The sequence below is a fragment of the Myxocyprinus asiaticus genome, chromosome 23 (assembly GCF_019703515.2).
Source record: "Myxocyprinus asiaticus isolate MX2 ecotype Aquarium Trade chromosome 23, UBuf_Myxa_2, whole genome shotgun sequence".
NCBI classification, from domain to species: domain Eukaryota; kingdom Metazoa; phylum Chordata; class Actinopteri; order Cypriniformes; family Catostomidae; genus Myxocyprinus; species Myxocyprinus asiaticus.
In genome coordinates, this window is record NC_059366.1 from 36,655,001 (window position 1) to 36,678,114 (window position 23,114).

The following is a 23,114-nucleotide window of genomic DNA, read 5'->3' on the forward strand; positions in this document are numbered from 1 at the left end:
CAATTTTATAGTGTGAAAACAAAAATTAGTTTGCCTCGACATCAGCTGCCTTCTCAAAAAATGCTGACTTTTTCATTTTTAGATAAAGACTGTGAGTTGAAGCCAGACTTTATATACCAAGTCCCATGTCCTCAATATTTGCAGGGACCCCCTTTTCAATATTTTCACAAAAATTTGACTGGCTCACTCATTGCTCCTCTCCCCAGCCTCTTAAATGTTTGTATTCCCAGGATACAAACCTTTTTAGGGTTAATTAAACTTTGAGTAGTCTTTAAACTCATAACAGCCTATTGCATAGGTGTAGATTTATGTATGATAGGAACAGGTCCCTACCAACTTTCAGAAAATCGGAAATGTCCCGACCAACATTTGGGAAATTTTACCATACAGAAAATGCTTTAACTTTGTACTATGTTTTTATTTTCATTTTGACAACTATTAAAGGTCTTTAGTATAATTATTCATATGTGAATTATTGTCCTATCTCTTCTGAAACTGCTCATAATCCATGTTGTCATGTGGCACCTGTTACTTTTCTCAGCGCTGTGCAGGATTTACCAATAAGTCATTTCTAAGATTTTTTAAAAATCATGTTCTGGAGATTATAGGAGTGGATTTCTATTGGTATTTTACGTCCAATCCTTGAAATTAATAGATTTTTCCAACATTTTTACCAACATTCTGTCTTTTATCCTTGCGATGTGTCCCTACCAACTTTCAAACCAAATCTACGCCCTTGGCCTCTAAAATATTTGATGCAATAAAAGCTCTTAAATTGTTGTATCCCTGTAAAATGATCTTTTAACCTCACGTCTGATTAATTATCTCCTTGAAGCATAAGCGACTTTTCCACTTTCATAAGCAAACAGTGCGTGGTGGGAAAAATAATAGAAACACACTCTTGTGGCAATCAGTTTCAGACATCCTATCACTTCAATCCAACAGGCCTGATCGCAAGATGAGACCATATGTTTGGTTCCACTAAATTGTAAATTTGCTCTAGCAGAAAGTCTTTAACAGTATACGCACCTATTTTCACAGTTTTTATTCACTAAGATCAATACATAATTTGAGTTACACAAATATATTTATATCAGACATACAGTTGAAGTCAGAAGTTTACATACACTTTGGTTGAAGTCATTAAAACTTATTTTTTTAACCACTCCACAGATTTCATATTAGCAAACTATAGTTTTGGCAAGTCGTTTAGGACATCTACTTTGTGCATGACACGAGTAATTTTACCAAAAATTGTTTACAGACAGATTGTTTCACTTTTAACTGACCATATCACAATTCCAGTGGGTCAGAAGTTTACATACACTAAGTTAACTGTGCAGCTTGAAAAATTCCAGAAAATGATGTCAAGCCTTTAGAGGTGTACCTGTGGATGTATTTTAAGGCCTACCTTCAAACTCAGTGCCTCTTTGCTTGACATCATGGGAAAATCAAAAGAAATCAGCCAAGACCTCAGAAAAAAAAAATTGTGGACCTCCACAAATCTGGTTCATCATTGGGAGCAATTTCAAAATGCCTGATGGTACCACGTTCATCTGTACAACAATAGTAATCAAGTATAAACACCATGGGACCATGCAGCCATCATACTGCTCAGGAAGGAGACACATTCTGTCACCTAGAGATGAACATAGTTTGGTGTGAAAAGTGCAAATCAATCCCAGAACAACAACAAAGGACCTTGTGAAGATGCTGGTGGAAACAGGTAGACTAGAATATATATATATATCCACAGTAAAACGAGTCCTATATCGACATAACCTAAACGGCTGCTCAGCAGGGAAGAAGCCACTGCTCCAAAACTGCCGTAACAAAGCCAGACTACAGTTTGCAAGTGCACATGGGGACAAAGATCTTACTTTTTGGAGAAATGTCCTCTGGTCTGATGAAACAAAAATGTAACTGTTTGGCCATAATGACCATCTTTATGTTTGGTGGAAAAAGGGTGAGGCTTGAAAGCCGAAGAACTTCATCCCAACCGTGAAGCATGGGGTGGCAGCATCATGTTGTAGGGGTGCTTTGCTGCAGGTGGGACTGGTGCACTTCACAAAATAGATGGCATCATGAGGAAGGAAACTATGTGGATATATTGAAGCAAAATCTCAAGACATCAGCCAGGAAGTTAAAGCTCAGTCACAAATGGGTCTTCCAAATGGACAATGACCCCAAGCATACCTCCGAAGTTGTGGCAAAATGATTTAAGGAAAACAAAGTCAAGGTACTGGAGTGGCCATCACAAAGCCCTGACCTCAATCTGATTTTTTCTGAAATTTGTGGGCAGAACTGAAAAAGCATGTGTGAGCAAGGAGGCCTACAAACCTGACTCAGTTACACCAGTTCTGTCTGGAGGAATGGGCCAAAATTCCAACAACTTGTGAGAAGCTTGTGGAAGGCCAAAATGTTTAACCCAAGTTAAACAATTTAAAGGCAATGCTACCAAATACTAACAAAGTGTATGTAAACTTCTGACTCACTGGGAATGTGATGAAAGAAATAAAAGCTGAAATAAATAATTCTCTCTACTATTAATCTGACATGTCACATAAAGTAGTGATCTTAACTGACCTATGACAGGGAATGTTTTCTACAATTTAATGTCAGGAATAGTGAAAAATGGAGTTTAAATGTATTTGGCTAAGGTGTATGTAAACTTCTGACTTCAACTGTAAATACATATAACTCATGTCTTAGAGATGTTTTTAATAACAGACAAAAATAAATGCATTTATCTTAAAAAAACACAGCATTTAAAAGCATGCAAAACAGGCACTAATTGACTTTGGAACATTGAGGATGCATCTGTATTACGTAATGTTTTCCATGCTATAATCTTCAAAACCACTGTATATATATATATATATATATATATATATATATATATATATATAAACATACAGATTTGAGCAGGCACTTTAAAAGCAAATTACAGGCATGCATTAGAAAAGAGTTTAATGTCATGTGGACAGTTTTAGGATATTCAGAATAAGATTTCTGGACTTGGCAATGTCTTGGACATGCATACAGTAAGTGTCTGTGTTGTATGTTCGGACAATCAGTGGTTAGCGTAACTATCTGTGTGATGCTCATCAAGGCATGACGGTTGATAATAAGGGTACTGACATTTCAGTCTATGAGACGTCATAATTTCTAAACATTAAGCTTTAAGTCATTTGAAGATTGAGAGCCCTCTTCTTACCAGCATTATAAAAGGTAAGTTAAGGGGATGGATCTTATCCAGGGAGCAAAGACTTTTATTTACTCACTATCCATTACTATAAATTACAGAATGTTTTGAATGTACTGTAGATACAAATTTAATAAATGAAACAGCTTTAATGCCATTAGGAAAAGAGCATGTATGAAAGTGCATGTGTTCCACTAACAGTTTTCCGCTTTTTAAAGGTTTGATCTTTCAGAACATCATCAGTAATCACAAACTAGTCCTATAGTGAGTCTAAACTTAGAATCAGCTGAAGAAAGGTGTTTATTTCACATCAAAACCTCAGCTTGTGAAATCACTAGGCGATAATCACTGTGGCTCTGTCAATAATTTGTTTTAATTGGCTGCTGCAGAGGTTGAAGGGAGTAGTCTGTGTATTATACTGTGAGGTCATTTCCTGGAGATCAGATAAGAGGCTGTATTAAGTACCCTTAGGGAAAAAGAAAGTGGTGTGTGGGTGTTTTCTTTGTGATTGTAGGTATTTGCAAGATTTTCACAACTGCATGCCTTATCGTTGTAACCAGTCTTTGTATAATACTTTCATTCATGGGTAAGTTTGGCCTTGCTTTCTACTGTCTGTCTCTTTCTTCCCAAAGGAATATCCTGAACACAATTAGGTTAGTGCGATTATATTTCCATCAAATGGAATAATCAATTTCCCCCTCTTTCTCTCCCCTAAGCCTCCAGTAGGGTGTGCCAGCGACAGACCTGTTGGTTTCCACTCTCTTTCATGTCTTGCCAGTGAAGAAGTTCCTCTTTTCCGCTGCTGTTCTGGCCCAGAGCCACCCAGCCAATCATCTCCCTGCGTTTCATGTTCCGCCGATTGTATATGGAGACCATTAATGTGACGTCTGAGAGTTGGAACAGCGCCACTTGGAAGACAAATGTCTCCTTGAAGACAGGATTTGGCTGACTGCGGCGGATGGATGTCTTACAGCGGGAGATCTCTTGTCCCATAGAGTTCAGCATAGTGAGCTTCCCAAATGTATCTGAGAAAGAGAGAGAAAAGTTGTGTTTGTTTGGAAGACAGTTGCAAAACAATCTATGATGTTAAACATATCCTCATGAAAATTACACAATGCCAGTATGTGAATAAACCAAAATAAAAAAAGTTGCACATTCTTCTGCTTTATCACACACCACCTCCTAAACAGCACTGTAACTCAACACTATAACTATAACACTATATTATAAAAGGGATAGTTCCAGTCCTGGATGCTGATAGGTCTTTACAGCGTTCCAACCGTGATAAAATACATAGTGTAGTAACAGATATGATGCGAAATACCTGTTCACTTACACTATTGTGTACCCTTCTGTTATTGTTTACAAGACATTCTGCTATTGTATACATGTTAGGGACTACATTAAGGACTATACTGTCTCTTCTAGTGGAAAGATGTCACTTAACCTTCTATTGCACGCATTATGAAATCTTAGTTTTAAAAATGTTTGATTCACTTTTCTTGCATAAAATGAAAATAAAACTTCATTACTAAAAAAAAAAAATTATATTATGAAAAATAATCATTTAATATAATAATTTTAAACATGTTGCTTGGTGGCAACATTGGACAACAATGGAAAGTAATAAATCAAAGTCAGGTTTATTTAAAAGGTATATTTAGGTTAATTTATTTAAAAAATTTGAAGTGAAAATAAGTGACTGTACAATTTATGGTTGGCAGAATACTCAAATAAAAAGGGGATAAACAATGCTGTTAAATATTTGTATTACACTAAATGTTAGCATTATAGACTTTATGACATTATAGGTACATGACACACTCTAGTAGAATTGTCTCCATGGTAATGTTTTAGCTAAATTTAACCTAAAGGAATAGTAAGGGCTTAAATTTTGATCTGTTTCTCACCCAAAGCTATCCTATCTCTTCAGAAGACTTGGATTAAACCACTAGAGTTGTATGAATTACTTTTATGCTGTCATTATGTCCTTTTTGGAGCTTGAACGTTCTTGACCCTATTGACTTGCATTGTATAGACAAAAAAATTCTGCAAAATATATTTTTTTGTGTTCCGTAGAAGAAAGAAAGTAATCCGAGTTTGGGACATCATGAGGGTGAGTAAATGAGTAAATCTTCATTTTTGGGTGAACTATTAAAAAAGGTACATAGTTTAATAATGGTTAATACAAAAATCTAAAGAAAAACAATCTAAAACAACATATGACAACTTCAATAGTTGCGGCAAATCAAAAGAAAAAAATTAGGGGCACTAATTATTTTATGCATTGTGAAATTATTTTCATAACAAATACACTTTCCCACACCCAAATTCTCATTACCGTAACGCATCAGGACACAGGTGATTCTCGTTACTGTAATACAGTATTGTTTTCAAGACTATGGCACAGCACTATAACGTTTTAACAAAACACAATAGCACATCACTGTAACACAAAACTGTGACACAGCATGTGCCTTTCTTGTTCCAAGTCCATCATTGTACACACCCCTTGTTAGTATTGATCTGTACGTTTGTTTGTGTGTGTGTGTGTGTACAGGTTTGGGTGGTTTACGAGGACTTTTTTTTAGGTTACAAACTGGTAATTACAAGGGTATTATGCTATAAATGTGGTTTATGAGGACATTTCTAGTGTCCCCATAATTCAAATAGCTTAAAAAACATACTAAACTGTGTTTTTTGAAAATGTAAAAATGCAGAAAGTTTTTTGTGAGGGTTAGATTTAGGGGTAGGGTTAGGATAAGGGGATATAATCTATAGTTCATACAGTATGAAAATCATTATGTCTATGGAGAGTCCTCATAAGGATAGCTGCACCAACATGTATGTGTGTGTGTGTGTGCTTTTCTCCAGTGGTGACTCATCAGCCTGACATGAGAGGAGTGTGAAAGACAATCTGGGTCTCTGTGATCGATTAAGTGCCCTGTAAACACCAGCCACTGTCAGCATCATTGTGAGATGTGACTCTGTGACAGATTAAGACTCCTTCAGACAGCATGAACTCTGATAGATGCTTTACCTACAAAACACAACAATGTGTGATGAAGATACACCCAGAATGACACTATCCAAAGTGTTTATGTGTGTATGCAGTTAATTAGTGTAAAAGAGATTCATTGCAGTACATTTACTCTCAATCAATATCAGAGAGCTCTACAAAATTTCTTTGCTCTGGAGTCATTCCTGACAGTCTAATGATGATTTGTGTTTCTGAACCTGATGTTCTGTTGGTGTGTGTGTGACTGCATGAATATGTGTGTAAGTGTGTTTACCTGGAGGTCTGTTGAGTGCAAAGTTACGGAAGTGACTGCCTTTAATGATCTCCACTGACAATCGTCCTGTGGTGGCATTATATGATAAACCCAGCAGTAGTTCTGGATTTCCACCATGAGACACAGACTGACTAGAGGAAGCACTGTCACTCTGGGTGCTGGAAGACAACTGAGAGTCTACTGTCTGCAGAGAAGGTGGGAAGATAGAGAATAAACAGTAATGTACTTTATGCTTCTTTTTGTCATTTGGATTGAAACAGATACATACAATATCAAAGTGACAGCTTCAAAATATATTAAGTTAATAAACGAAGGTTTGGGAGGAACCTGCCCATCTAATCAACAAATTATCTGTAGAATATATTCACCTTATACCACGGGTCTGTTGAATGCTTGATTCTGATTGGTTGATGGACGTTCTAAGGTGTGCACATAACAGTTCCATATCACGTCGCCAAATTATTTCAGTTATTTCAAAGAGCCCTATAGGCTACCACAACAAAATAACCAATTAATACAAAGACATTGGTTAAAACAAATCGGGTAAGAACATCAAACAATGTCTAAAATATCCTACATTTTTCGGTTAAAAAGAGCCCTCGCGCTCCCTCGTCTCCCCTGCACTTACACATGCTTACACATATACATACACACACACACACACACACACACACACACACACACACTCTCTCTCTCTCTCTCACTAACACACACATACAACCTTGTTACTCCTATGCCAAAAAGCAGCTCATCCTCCGTTGCTAGTTCTAACGTGATGTTTTTGAATCAGCAACGAAGGTTTGAGCTGTATCAGAGCAAGATACACTTGATCAATATAACAATTTATATTTTATCTGAAATATCTGTGGGAAACACCCTTGCGCCACCCTCATACACACACACACACACACACACACTCCCACACTAGTGGACACACATTATACGTGTAACGCACACACTTAAGGCCCAAACATACTCGTGAGAGAAAAACAGAGTCATCATGTCAGCGCACTCCTGCATCTCAGTGGGGATGAAAAAAAAGTTACTGTTTACAACAGGAATATGGCGACACGCATCTTGGCTATTTTGAAGCATTATTACTTCTGACGTGAGCTGCAACAAAAAACGGTAATCCCAGAAGCGAGATATTTCATTTTCTCTCTTTCGATTCCTCAAATACAAACTCACCAACTCTCTCACGCACACGCACTAACTCTCTCTCTCTCACACACATTTACATTTATGCATTTGGCAGACGCTTTTATCCAAAGTGACTTACAGTGTACTTATTACAGGGACAATACCTCTGGAGCAACCTGGAGTTAAGTGCCTTGCTCAAGGACACAATTGTGGTGGCTGTGGTAGCAACCTTCTGATTACCAGTTATGTGCTTTAGCCCACTACGCCACCACCACTCCCTATGTGCACACTACCTAAAGCAGTGCAGGCCTTGCTACTAGTTCTGAAGTGACGTTTTCGAATGAGCAACAAGGCTCAGACTGTTTTTGTAATTAACATTTTTTATTGATTCAAAGAGAAAACACAACAGAGAAAAACACAACATATCCACACCGAATCAACATTTAACTTTTAACACTCATTAACATCCCTCCCCAAACACCAACCCCACCCTACCCCAACGAACACTCCTGAGTTCACATAAAATAATACACACACAAACAATAAAAATAAATAAATAATAAAAAATAAAAAAATATAATAAATATACATAGTTAAACTAAACATCTCCCTCCCCATCCCTTCCCCTAAAACTGTCCTCCAAAACTGCCAAATACCTACCCCACTTCCTGAAAAATAAGTCCTCCAGCCCCAGCCTTCCATCTATCATCTTCTCATAAGCCGCCACCCTCCCCATCTCTGCACACCACTCCGGAAATGGTGGCGCTCCGTCTGACTTCCATCCCCTTAAATTAATTTGTCTACCGATCATCACGCCAGTCAGAACCCAATTTTTTATATACTTGTCGCCCGAATTCATAACTTCCCCATCGCCCAAAATGCAAAGTCTGGGGCAAAGTAAAATTTGAGTGCCCAGAATATCATGCAAATAATTCTGAATCTTTAACCAAAAACCTTGGATCTTAACGCATCCCCAAAATACATGGGCTGTGTCTCCAACTTCTGATTGGCATCGCCAGCAGGTGGGTATGTCTTTAAGACCAAGCAAGGGGTCCAATAAAATCTTTGTAAAATCTTAAATTGCATAAGGCGAACCCTTGCATCTGTAGATGCAGACTTGACATTTTTCAGAATCTTAGTCCACACTCCATCCTCCAATACCAAATTCAAATCTTTCTCCCAAAATTTCTTAATAGAAGTTAAAGCTCCATCCCCCATACTCTGAATTAACAGGGAGTAGTACACTGATGCCTCATGACCTTTTCCAAAAGCTGCAATCACCTCTCCCAAAGCATCTGCCTCCATTGGGGGGTGTGTGCTACTCCCAAAATTAATACAAAGCAGGTGGCGCAATTGTAAATACCTATAAAACTGAGGTCTGGGGATCCCAAAATGTTGGACCAAGTTTCCAAACGATCTCAACACTCCACTTTCATATAGGTCACCGAGTGTAGCAACCCCCCTCACAATCCACTCTGGTCAGCAGAAAGGGGACTTGCCAATACATAATCTTGGGTTCTGCCATATGCTCAAGGCAACATTTAAATAAGTGTCCAATTTAAACAATCTGGACACTTTAGTCCATACCGAGAGTAAATGCGAAATAACGGGGTGTAACTTAACTTTTCCAATTAGTTTGATAGAGATGCTTTGTAATGGCGAAATAGGGGCAAGAACTGCCTGTTCAATAACAAACCAGGGAGGGGCTCTCTCAGGTGGAAGTGGCCAATGAGCCAAAAGTCTGAGACTGAACGCATAGTAATAAAACAAAATCTTGGGTAGGCCTAGCCCACCTTTGTCAATCGGCCTATATAACTTATTAAAATGCAATCTGGGACATTTACCATTCCAAATGAAGGACTTCGCTATGCTATCGAATTGCTAGAAATAAGAGAGGGGGACATCTACAGGTAGGGACTGTAGCAGGTAGTTAAATTTTGGAATACAATTCATTTTAATAACATTAACCGTTCCAATCATCAATAAATGTAATGAAGCCCACCTGCCCACATCACTCGAAAATCTTTTTATTAAAGGGTCAAAATTGACACTAACTAAATCAGACAAATTTGCTGGGAATAAAATCCCCAAATGCTTAATGCCCTGTTTGGGCCATTGGAAGGCACCCGGTTGAAAAGCCATTACTGGACAGTACACTGTCAGAGCCAAAGCTTCGGATTTAGACCAATTAACTTTGTATCCTGAGAACTTGGAAAAGGAATGAATAATTCTGTGGAGGCAAGGCATAGATCTAGTAGGTTCAGAGACAAATAATAAAATATAATCTGTGTAAAGCAGAAGCTTATGCGCCACACCTCCTGCAATCACCCCTGGAAAATCATCCTTCTTTCTTATCGCGGCTGCTAATGGTTCCAGGGCAAGACAAACAATAAAGGGGAAAGAGGGCAGCCTTGCCGAGTGCCCCTATCCAGATTAAAATAATCTGAAATTAATCAATTTGTTTGTACCACTGCTACAGGGTGTTTATAAAGTAACTTAATCCAACCAATAAATGTACTCCCAAACCCATACATTTCCAAAATCTTAAAAAGATAATCCCATTCTACCATATCAAATGCCTTTTCAGCGTCAAGTGAGATGGCAGCGACCGGAGTCTGATCATTCGCCACTGACCACATAATATTGATGAGATGCCTGATGTTATCAGAAGAGCTGCGGCCCCGAATAAATCCCACCTGATCTATATGTATAAGAGATGTCATAACTTTACTTAATCAGTTAGCCAAAATTTTTGACAATATTTTTACATCTAGTTGGATCAGGGAGATTGGACGGTAACTTTTACACTCGCTTGGATCTTTGGCCTTTTTAAGAATCAGACTGATCTGGGCTTGTGTCATGGTTGGAGGAAGCTTTCCATTCTTTAATGATTCAGTATAAACTTCTAACAAAAGAGGAGCCAGTTCTGTAGCATAAGATTTGAAAAACTCAGCGGCAAAACCATCTGGCCCCGGAGCCTTGCCAGTAGGTAGGGATTTAATTACCTCGTCAAGATCCTCCAAGGTTATCTCAGAATCAAGAAAGTTTTTTTTTTGCTTAATCGTCAGTTTAGGAAGTTTTAATGGTTCCACAAAGTTTCTAATATCTTCATCAGTAGACGAAGACGTGGAACTATAAAGATCAATATAGAACTCTTTAAAGGCATTATTAATATCAATGGCTGAAGTAAAAATTTCACCACCAGCAGATTTCACTGAGGGAATGATAGAAAGAGACTCTCTCTGCTTTATATATCTAGCCAAAAGTTTCCCTGCTTTGTCACCTGACTCAAAGTATGACTGTCTTGCCCTGAATAACCAAAACTCCACTTGACAAAATAGTATTATATCTATATTTCAATTGGGTCAATTCTCTGAGGCCATCAGCTGACATATGGCGCTTCAGCTCTGCCTCTGCATTTTTAATATTTCCTTCCAACTCCACAAGTTCTTGTTCTTTGGATTTTTTTGGTGAATGAGGCATACTGTACGATCCGACCCCTAAGAACCGCCTTAAGTGCCTCCCAAGCCACGCCCACAGAGGATACTGAGGACCAGTTGGTCTCCATATAAACATTTAAATTGATTTCAGTCTTTAACATTTGTTGGAAATCAGGATTTTGCAAAAGGGACACATTAAGGCACCAACTATATGATTTCTTTTTCTCTATATGTGGCATCACCTCTAAACTCAACAGGGCATGATCTGAGACTAAGATATTTCCAATTGAGCAATCAACAACAGATGAAATGAGGGATTTGGATATAAAATAAAAAAAATCTATTCTAGAATAAATCTTATGGACTGATGAAAAAAATGTATAGTCCCTACCAGATGGGTTCAAAAGTCACCAAATATCCGTAAGACCAAGATTTTTACACATCCTGTGAAGCGTCAATGTTGCTCTAGGGGGTTTACATACTTTTGCTTCACTGTGATCAAGGACTGAATCCATCAAAAGATTGAAGTCTCCTCCCAATATTATATCATGAGGGGTGCCAGCGGTTTGTAACATTCCTTCAAGATCTATAAAAAAGCCCTGATCATCAGCGTTAGGTGCGTAAATACAAACAGTAAGTTAGATGACAGAATTCGGAAGAGCGCAGCGCAGAAAAGGGGCAGAGCTGAATACAGTAAGCTGCTGTTTACCTCTCCCTGGTGACAGTCCTTTAGGCATTTGGCCCCGCCCACACACCCATGATGGCAGACTGCGATGACTCACTGCTTAGCCTGAAAGAATGTCCTCTAATCAGATAGAGCTCTTCTATCGCACAAAATGCTGTTATTTGACAGAAGCTGCAGTAGCAGCTCATTTTTTTATTTATTTATTATTTTTATCTCTGGTGGCTATGGTGTCCGCCACTTTAATTCCACCTTTTTATCTTTCCTATACTATGCGGACCAGAGTGTGGAACTGCCTTTGCGAGTGGCCAACGCTGCGGCCCTCCTGCACAGGTTTATCCTCGCTCAGCCTTTAACCCTTGTGCGTCAATTTAAAAAAGTTACTCAAGAGGTCCTTAGAGGACAAAAATGTCTGCATCAAAAAACTGTCATAATAATATTATATACTAATATTATTTTCCATTTTCAATGAGTTAATTTTTTAACCAACATCAGTCCTGATCACTACTACCAAATATGCATTCATTTTCAGGATTTTAACACACACATGTTGGTGCAGCTATCATTATGAGGAATCTCCATAGACATAATGATTTTTATACTGTACAAACTATAGATTATATCCCCTAACCCTAACCCTACCCCTAAACCTAACCCTCACAAAAAACATTCTGTATTTTTACATTTTCAATAAAACATCGTTTAGTATGTTTTTTAAGCAATTTAAATTATGGGGACACTAGAAATGTCCTCATAAACCACATTTATAGCATAATACCCTTGTAATTACCAGTTTGTAACCTAAAAAAAAGTCCTAGTAAACCACTTAAACCTGCCCACACTCACACACACAAAATTCTCAATACACACATACAAAACAAACTCTGACATCCATACCAACACACCCACACAATTTTAGCTGCATCATTTATTCAATTGGCCTGTAGTGCTCTATAATACAGCAAACAGAAAATAGGGAAAAAAGCATGTATTTGCTCCATAGGCTAAACATGAAAAACATGGTGCCATCTTAATGATAAAAATTACAATTTTGAAGACAGGGCTCCGGAATGAGAGCATAATATCATAGAATTCATGATTTTATGCTTAAATGGCATTGGGATCAAATATTGCAGTTTTAATGTGGACATTTTTGTCCTTAAGATCCCGAGTGTAACTATTTTGTGTACACAGTGTATTATAGATGTATCATAGGAACTGAGGTTTAAATATCAAAATTCCCCCCAAAAATACATTTGGCAAAATCTATGCTGTTGGCATTAACATAGCCAAAATGATCGAAAAAACAAAAATGAAAAAGACAAAAATGTCCCGAAGGTCGCACAAGGGATAAGATTTCCGTGTTATCAAAGTTCCTTTCACGGCAAGTCATTTCACATGGCGGCCATCTTCGGAATGCTCCCAGGCAGCCTGGGCAGCTTTTTTCTACCTAAACAAGAGGCATACAAATACAGCTCATTTCCACTTGAACAGGGAAAGACAGAAATCTCCAAACGGTCGATCAAGTTTTGATCAAACAACAACTTTAAAACCAGCAGTAAAATCTGACAACAATGGTATAATAAATCATGCTTCTTTAGCTCAGATCATGTTAAAAAATAAAAAGCTAGCCTATTTTTCAGGCCGGTTCAGCTAATCAACACGCGCATTCTCGAGCTGATTGACAGGCGATGTCTTTATGTAAAAAGTCACGGGACCATTAATTTTAATGCAAGTGGTCCGTCTCTGCTAAACCCTCTCTGTTGATATGCAGCTCTTTACATCATGGAGAATCGTCGCACCTACACTGGCAGCCATGGAAAAAACATTAATGCAGGTGAACCATTTTTGTTATAATCGCAAAGACATTTCTTCCTGTATTTCTGTGCCTTCAGCTGTTGTAATATATTAGAGCACTATATTACTACTGAATTATTAGAATTGTGATTGGACAAAACTTAAGTTATTTATGAAGTCAAGCCATTCTTTGTGTAAACATGCTCAAACCAGCACCGGATGAATTTCGCTCTTTTTTTAGGATAATCCTATATATTTATTGCCTTTCACATTACAATGTCTTAAGCTGTAATTATTCCCAGCAATTGCAGAAACATTTTAAAGTTATTTCTGTTCAGTATTTGAGGTATATGAAACCAGTTAATATAATCTTTTCTCGTTAATATGAAACCACAAAATTAGTAAGCTCAGTTCTAATTTATTTGTTGAAAACCTTACCATTCTTTCCCTATGCAAGTACATTTCTAAGTGTTAGCATTCACTTCTTAAAGTGTCGCCAGTAAAAGCTTCAGCTCTTTAAAGCGTAAAGCAGCATTCTTCATTAATAACAGGTAGCCTACTGTTAACCACAATACGCAGCCCTCATGCTGTCACGCAGTCAGTGTCACTCCATTCCCCCCACAGTCTTGTACTAGACACAGAAAGTTTATCTTTGATCGAATGTTACAGTTAACGTCATTTTAATTCAGTGACCTTTATCCATGTAGCATAGCCATTATAAATGTGTCCATACCGGTTGGTAAGGACAAATGCAGCAGTTCAGTTGGGTATATACTCGCTTAGTTTATGTCCTTCTCAAGGTTTTTTCCTCTTCACATGCATTATTTCTATAGAATCTGAAAAAGTTTAGCTCAGATCATGTTAAAAAATAAACAGCTAGCCTATTTTTATACTGCAGAATTAACTGAATTAAATCTCCTGAGCTTCAAAGCATTCAGCTCTGCATAAAACTTTATTAATTTCAGCAAATAGATTAACAACCATGTGGTTCTTTTGAGTTGCAGATGCCTCCTTAATTTAATGATAAATTACCACATAAATCTAATTTAATTGTAATCCAGTAGTTTGATTACGCATCCAGATGGGCATGTATATGTATCCTGATTACTACACCGATGGTCCAGAAACTTAATGCAATAAATAATAAAATACATGTTTGACCCAGCAACCCTCTGCCCAGGTGCAAGTGTATGCAGATGAGTACAATATCGCTGAATGGTGACTAAACCTGCTTTTATTTTCACCAGCTGTGACCTGCGGGACACCATGATGGCTCCTTCATGCAACAGAACAAGAGCTGTACATGTTCTATTTCTATACATGCTATATGGCCCACTAGCCAGCAAGTCCAGTGCCCTATTTTCACCCACAGGTAAGCATAATCGATTAACATTTTCTGCATTGGCGCAAACTAAGCCCCTTTAGCCGATGTGATTGCAGGTCAACGCGGTGCTCTCACGCTATTATTATTAACAGACACCACTCCATGCTCCTTCTTTCACCCCTGATTGCCTGCAGACTGCTGAATCCCGCAAAACTTTCTTTGACAATAATAAACCAAAGTACTAAAACTAAATAAGTAATAGTACTGCTATTCACAGCTGCATCTCTGAATTCACCTGATATGTACACCCTCTTACTCTAACAGATCTTCTATTTCTCTTTACAGGACTGTATGCCTGTTTCTGCTTTTACCTAACTCTTTTGCATAAAGCTGCTATGATTTAACCCTCGGCTCCCGCTGGAGCAGTTTGACAATTCCAATATGCTTGCATTAGGATCAATATCTGTTATCATTGCTCATGTATGTATAGGGGTTTCTGTGGGCATGTTTTCCTTCAGCAGATGTCTTCAAGAGCTTGATCCATTATATTTGTAGGATGCGTGTGCCGATTTAATTATAGCTCCCTCTATAGGTATATCCCAAGGAGGCCTGCAGATGTCTGGTTCCCCCCTTTTCAAATGTGTTTGCACCCTGCACATGTATGCCTTTCTTTGCTCTGTATTAATTTCTCAGATCAGATGTCACAGGTCTTTCTACTGCACTATAAAGCATATGTACAGATATTCTCCCCACTTTCTTGCAGGGATGCTTGTAGGCTTTCTTAGGCCTACATTTACTACTCCATTTGCAGAAGTCCAAGGATGTACAATTTCCTGTACAAGTATGCCTGCGGATGTCCCCACCACTACCTTCACAGGTGGCTCATGGCACAATCACCTCTTTTCTTCACTCCCTTTAGCATAAACAAGTATACAAACCCATTTCTCATTAAAGCATCCTTTAATCCTTCATCTTTACCCCATCACTTTTGTTCAGATAACTTTTTATCAGCTCCATATTCCTCATGGGAACTCAGACCATGACTGCACAACAGCTTTCCATAAATGGATATCCATTTAACAAGCTTTTTGTCAGATATGAGAACTGTTGACAGACAGAGTCTGGCATGGGAACCGATGTGCATAAATACGAAAATAACCATGATTCGGGACAAATGCAGTCACACATGTATAAGCACTCTATCGTTCGAATGCAGTGTGGACCCCCACCTTGGGGCCTCTCATTCAAAAAGCAACATAAGCCCATGTGAACAAAGGCCATTTTAAATTTACCAACCTGAATTCAACTTTTTGCCTTAAAGGTGCTGTAATCGATTTTAGCATTCTGAGGCTTTCATGTGACTGAGCTGTTGAATTAGCTACGCCCCCTCATTCCAAAACCCTGCCCTTCAAAGGTAATTTTGAGACCAAAACTGAGCAAAAGAGCAGCATTGTTTATTCCTGTGGCTGTTAAATTCAACAACGGAACAATAGCGCCCTCAAATGACATACATTATGAATTATAGCCTCAATGATCCGCTTCAATTGAGAATGAACAAAATTATTGACAGGTGAAAAATGTCAATGTCCGCGGTCCGTGGACACATTTTTGTTTGCTGTTTACAAAGTCTATAGCTGTCACAGAGACTGGTGAGGTTTCTCAGGACACTTATTTCATTAATATCTTTAAAGGAGTAGGAACATTTTGTGTATAATTTTCCATTAAATAAATTGCTTACAGCACCTTTAAGAAGAACCCAAATCAAATCTCTAAATGACCCTGACAACTAACAACAACCAGGCTATTTTAGGTCACCTGATTGGATTTCCATAAAACCAGCATCGTAGTTAACCTCTGAAGTCGCTTTTCCATATATGGGTAGCAACTACAGTCAAAAGGTTCCCTCGCTGAATGCTGGGCAGCCCATGTTCTAGGTTTCAACCCATTCATATCGCATAGCGGGTGCGCGTTTTTAAATCTTTGTGTGTCAAACACGTCTAAGAATATACACTAATGCGCTTGCTGTCCTCATTTTACCTTAAGCACTTTTTGGGGGGTAAATTAGTGCTCGAGTCGAGCCTCATCTTGAGCCCCTTCTTTACGGACAGCAAGCCACATAAGTTTTACCTACATCACTCAAAGATTATTTAGCCTGCGAACTCGTGAAATGAAGTTAATAAACGAAGGTTCGGGAGGAACCTGCCCATCTAATCAGCAAATTAGCTGTGGAATATATAAGCCACTGCTTACCCCTCCCTGGCAACTGTCCTTTAGGCATCCTTCCACCTCCCCATCGCCATCTCCTATTTTAAGAGATCCTGCTCTATAGCTGTCCTTATCTATTCACTAGTCCCAAAAGGGGGGTAAATCAGTGCTCGAGTCGAGCCTTATCCTCAAGCCCCTCCTTTGCGGACAGCAAGCCACATACGTTACATACTTACATCACTCAAAGATTATATGGGCAGGCGAACTCGTGAACCATAATATAGTATGTACAACTTTAGCGACAAACATTTTGTATCTCCTTTGTACTGAAAGTTCATAAAATACTGTACTCGATTTTATAGTAGTTTTAATAAACGAGTAGTCAAATATGTTTAAAGGAATGTTCGGGGTTCAATAAAAGTTAAGCTCAATCAACAGCATTTGTGGCATAATGTTGATTACAACAAAAATGTATTTTGACTCGTCCCTCCTTTTCTTTAAAACAAGCAAAAATAGAGGTTACAGTGAGGCACTAACTATGGAAGTGTCAAACACACACCTTGAGATTACTGCGTGGCTCCAGCACCAGTGTGATCTCGAGTTGCTTCATGTGTCTCAGTCTGCTCAGCCTGTACATGTTCTCTCCCATCATCCTCTCTCTGTTCATCCTCCCCAGCGCGTACAGGCGGAAGTGCAGTGCCGAGGAACCCAAATCCCCTGGTTCCAGATGTGAGAACCGGAAGGTCTCCTCAAACCGCGGCATGGAACCTTTCTGTACTGCCGTCTTGTGCCGCTGACGTTTTCCAGGTAACAGCACCACGTGCACCTGCCAGGAGTCCATGCCACTCCGTGCCTTGTCTGGAATGCCTTCAGCCGCAACCACAGTGACCAGGAGCCTGTGGGTGTCGGCCCGGTAGTCGAGGGCAATTATGATGTCACCACATTTTGAGATGTGCCCCTGAGGGGAAGAGCTCAGAGAGTGAGACTGAGGTCGCTCAAGCTGTTGGAGAGTGACATATGGGTACGACATGCATAGTCTCACTGTCACATGCAAAATGTTTAAAGTGGGGTCCACAGGTCTGAAACCACATTGAAAATCTGTGATTCTAAAACTGATTTAAACAAATTTAAATTTGTAAAAGAAAGTAACATTATAGCATAAAATGAATAAGAAACATTTAATATTCTGCACTATTTATTGGTCACTAATAAAATAAGCAAATTTGTGACATTGACCAATGTTAACTCCCTTGCAATAGGTCAGATTTCCTTGCTTCAATTGAAGCACACAAGATGCTCTTGTGAAACATTTTCAAATCATGCTGGGATAACATGGATCATCAAGTTTTGCTTGTGGATTCCATGACAGCTCTAATGCATGTTGTCATTAAATTAAAAGGCAAAAGTCATACCAAATACTAAGAAATTCTACACTGTAAAAAAACTACTTTAACTTAAAAACTTAAGTTCAGCTGCTCCCTTAAAGTTTTAAGTTAAATCAATATGGTTTTACAGATCATTTCAACTCATTATTTTACATATAGACTGTTTTTTTAAACTAAATGTAAAATAATGAGTTCAAATGATTTGTAAAGCCATGTTGATTTAACTTAACTTTAAGGCAGCAGTTGAACTTAAGTTTTTAAGTTGAACTATATGGAATATTTTTACAGTGTAAAATTCAACTTTTCACTCAAGATATTAAGCTGGTAATAAAATTTGTAATTTAATAAATTGTATTAAATTTAAAAATGCCAACTAGAATTTTCACTAGTAGTCTAACACCGTCTACACCGTTGCGGTGCGTCCGTCGCGCCAACAATAAACGGTGTCACGTTACATTTTACGCTGCACGCGCTGGTGCTACTACACAAATTAAAAGGTTTAGAATGTTCATGTTGATGCGTCCAGTGTAGATAGCTTCAAGTCGTTGCGGCGCATCGCGTCAACGGACACGCCCGGTGTAGACATAGTGTTGGACTTTTTGACCCCACTATTTGTAAATACAAAGATTTAAAGTAGACACACACACACACACAGTTCCCACTCTCTCACACCTCTCCAACTGGATGAGAATTTTACTGTGAAATACTAATAAATATACACAAGATGTTTCCATTAGCAAGGACTATGAGTGCTGTAAAGCAGTGGTTCTCAACCTTTTTGACTCCAAGGACCCCACTGTCCAAGACAATATTTGAAGGTCCCCTCGCCCGAAACTAGAGGCGTCTGATTAAAATAATTAATCATGGATAATTTTTTATTTTAGAAGTTTCAGAAAGAGTCTGTTTATAATTTGTGGGCCATCTAAAAGTATTTTTAGCATTTTAATTAAGTTGGATTATTTTAATATTTCTTATTTTAAATTAATTTGAAGTCATCTTGAGGCCCCCTTGGAAGTGTGCTGGGGCCCCCTAGTGGGTCCCGGCCCTCTGGTTGAGAACCACTGCTGTAGAGCACAGGCGAACTTTGAATATCAATTATAATTTAGTTCTCATAGCAGAATGAAGAGCTTCAGAAGAGACAGAGAGTTAAGGAGACACAAAGAGACTTAGAGAGAGCCAGACGATCTAATTACGATGGAAAAGTTCAAATATACCCCAAAACAAAATTAGGACCTGCATATGAATAAATGTCAGTGCTTGCTATGCAGCAAAAAAATACAGTATGTTACATTTTTAATTAAGCTTATGTTTTAGCCTTTGGTTCAATGTAAATGAAATGCAGCATCAGAGCCACTTTGCAGGTGTCATGACACTCAGCACGCATCTTGTTTTCAGTCGGCTGCACACGCGAATATAGCCACTGTGCAGTGCAAAGGTGGCTATAAATGGAATGATATATGCAAGACATGCTGTATGTAAGACAAGACCAATCACAATTTAGTATGCAAAAAGATGTAAGAAATAAGACCAGCCATAATAATTCAGTATGTAAATATTATGACATCATCACTGACAGTGACATTTATCATGCTGACCATTCTATCAATGTACGTAAATCAATGGGAGACAGACTTTAAAGGGAAAGTTTGCCTAAAAATGACAATTCTCATCATTTACTCACCCTCATGCCATCCCAGATGTGTATGACTTTCTTTCTTCTGCAGGACTCAAATTATGATTTTTAGAAGAATATCTCAGCTCTGTAGGTCCTTACAATGCAAGTGAATGGGTGCCAAAATTTTGACGCTGCAAAAAGCATATAAAGGCATCATAAAAGTTATCCCTGCGACTCCAGTGTTTTAATCCATATCTTCAGAAGTGATATGATAGGTGTGGGTGAGAAACAGATCAATATTTAAATACTTTTTGGTAGATATGCATGCAGAATGCAAATCACCAAAAACACAAGAAGAAGAAGAATGTGAAAGTTTACAGTGGAGATTGACTGAAGATAGCTTCTGAAGACATTGATTTAAACACTGGAGTCTTATGGATAACTTTTATGCTGATTTATGTGATTTTTGGAGCGTCAAAATTTTGCCACCCATTCACTTGCACTGTATGGAACAAAAGAGCTGAGATATTCTTCTTAAAATCTTTATTTATGTTCTGCAGAAGAAATAAAGTCATGCATATCTGGGATGGAATGAGAGTGAGTTAATGATGATAGAATCTTAATTTTGGGGTGAAATATGCCTTTAATCTTTCATTTCTGTAGTATAAATTATGAAGTGTAAAGTTTACAAATACAGCACTAAATCTAATCTAATAGCACTAAATATAAAATCTAAATCTCTAAAATGTTTGAATGGAGTCAGATCAGGATGAATCAGTTGATTGCAGAATGTTTAGGGTTAGAAGGTTAGGGGTTTATAACACACTCCTAACCAAAATTTCTGAGTCTGTCTTGTGAGCACTGTAAAAAGAGAATGAAAATAAATTTGTAAATGATTGTAAGAAATATGTAAGGCTCTGACCCACACAAGAGCACACACACACACACACATACACACACATATTGCACACCTCAGAGCTCCATGTAGAGTAATCTGTAGTCTCGCTGTTTTCATAAACATGCTTGTCCATTGCCAGAGTCCTTTGTGGGGTTTGACAGCCCATGCTGCCCATTTGACTCCCTTCGTCCCTCGGTAGAGCCTCCAGACCGTCCTCTATGTCATGGGACCCCACAGAGATCTGTTCCGCCATCATAGAGAGAGGGTCTGTGAATATTCGGCTCTCAGGAAGAGGACTCTGTGATAGGGGGTCTTTCAGCTCCGGCCCTTTGTGTCGCCGAGACGAGAGGGGATCTTGAAATCCCTGAAGACTGATTCTCTCAGTTTCTAAACAGAAAGAGAGAGAACAGGACAGAATCAGAATAATTTCATACGTTTGAGCGAATGTTTTAGTACATGATTTCGACCTCACAGAGCAGGGCACCCAAATGAGAGGGAAAGTTTATTGCTCACAAGTTGCGTAGTTGCTCAGAAGACCCAATGGAGTTTTTGTGTGTGTGTGTGTGTGTGTGTTTCATAATAATAATAATTTTTGTTTTCATTTAAATATCCACTTTCCCTCAAATGTTTTCTCCTAACATTCCTTTACAATACAATTCAAATTAAATAAGACAATTGTTGACATACAATAAGAGTATGTAATGTATATCATAGCCCAGATTATTTGGTCTTGGACGACTTTGATAAGAAAAGTTTTATTACATATTGAAATCTCTAGACACAGATAAAGTAAGGTGTTGCTTAACAGACACACTTTCCCTGACACACACTGAGGTTGAAACACACACTGAATGTTTAGCAAGTGCAATTTTATTGACACTGACGGATATCATAATTGTAGGACAAGCTCCTTTGGCCAATCAGACTCCCCAAAGCTGATATTTCACAGATGATAATGATAGTAATTTAAGCCCTTAAGTGCTTATCTTGTGTGACTCCATTAATTTCATTTAATGGAATTTCATTCAGGGAACAAACTGTTCTAGTCTTCAGCAGCAGCCAATTAACTGCAGACAGGTCCAGTCACTCCATTACCATGGCAACCAGAGAAACGCTTTTGCACAGCAATTGACGTTGTGATTCACATTACAAAAAATGTAGCTCCATAGCAGCAATAATCTGAGATAACTGCGATTACTGAGCACTTGAAATTCTAATCACATCGTACTATCCAAATGAGTGAATTTTAAGAGAATATAGAAATGCCAATTCATGAACAAGTTCCATGAATGTTGAGTCTTATTTTCCGCTGCAACAGTGCGATATATGAGGACTCCAGATGAACTGTGGCCCTCACCAACCCGCACCTCAGACCATTTAGAGCAGCACGTGACGATTTAACGCTAGCTGTGATGTACATGCACTGTTTAAAAGTTTAGACAAGGCTTTCGTCTGTGAAAACAAAACGTTCCGGTTTCACTTTAACATTTGTGTAATGGCAAATGTTCTTGGTTGTTGCGGGTTCATACATGCAGGGTTAATGACACGCAGTGTCACAGAGGAGGAGACTATACTGTGGAGATACAACAGAGGCTGTGCAGTTGGATCTGTCTCATCTGCTTCAAGCTTTTTGAGCACTTTTTTGCCGCTGTCAATATTGAGAAAGGCAACTGGATTACCTCAGATTCACAGTTTCTGCTGAAAAATTACAGAAATTATACAAATTGTAAGCTACTGCAAATAATGTGGAGACTGGTTGAATTTGCATAATTTCTTGTGACAGCAAGATCACAAATTTCTAGAGGGACTGATATTGTTGAAAAATGGCTTTGTTGTAACTTCATTGCACAACTTGTAGTTAGTAAGAGATCTGAGATGTTGAAGCATTAGGGGAATAAAGTGTGACATGGCACGCAGCGTAATATGCAAATATTTATAAAAGTCGTCTGGGTTTGTATTACACACTCAAATATTCATATAATAAGAAACAGAGATTTTTATGCATTTCATTTTCATAACATTGTCAGATTTAAATGTCAGATTTCCCACTCGCAATGTAGTTCTCAGTATCATGCAACATTCATTTTAAAATTCAAGAACAGGTTGGACTGATGTCAACCAAAGACCTCT

The 23,114-nt window shown here is 38.3% G+C and overlaps 1 protein-coding gene across 1 annotated transcript in view; it reads right to left on the reverse strand.

Annotated features, from left to right (window-relative positions):
- The window catches only part of LOC127414066 (synaptotagmin-16-like), a 46,485-nt gene that overhangs the window by 38 nt on the left and 23,333 nt on the right, over nucleotides 1-23,114 (reverse strand). Inside the window, exons 4-7 of the mRNA XM_051651774.1 lie at nucleotides 21,058-21,371; nucleotides 17,646-18,044; nucleotides 6,499-6,682; nucleotides 1-4,230 (exon numbers count right to left, since the gene is read on the reverse strand). The exon at nucleotides 1-4,230 is cut by the window's left edge and continues 38 nt beyond it. Of these exons, the coding sequence (XP_051507734.1) occupies nucleotides 3,917-4,230; nucleotides 6,499-6,682; nucleotides 17,646-18,044; nucleotides 21,058-21,371 (1,211 nt within the window). The 3' untranslated portion in view covers nucleotides 1-3,916. The remainder of the gene's footprint in view (nucleotides 4,231-6,498; nucleotides 6,683-17,645; nucleotides 18,045-21,057; nucleotides 21,372-23,114) is intronic.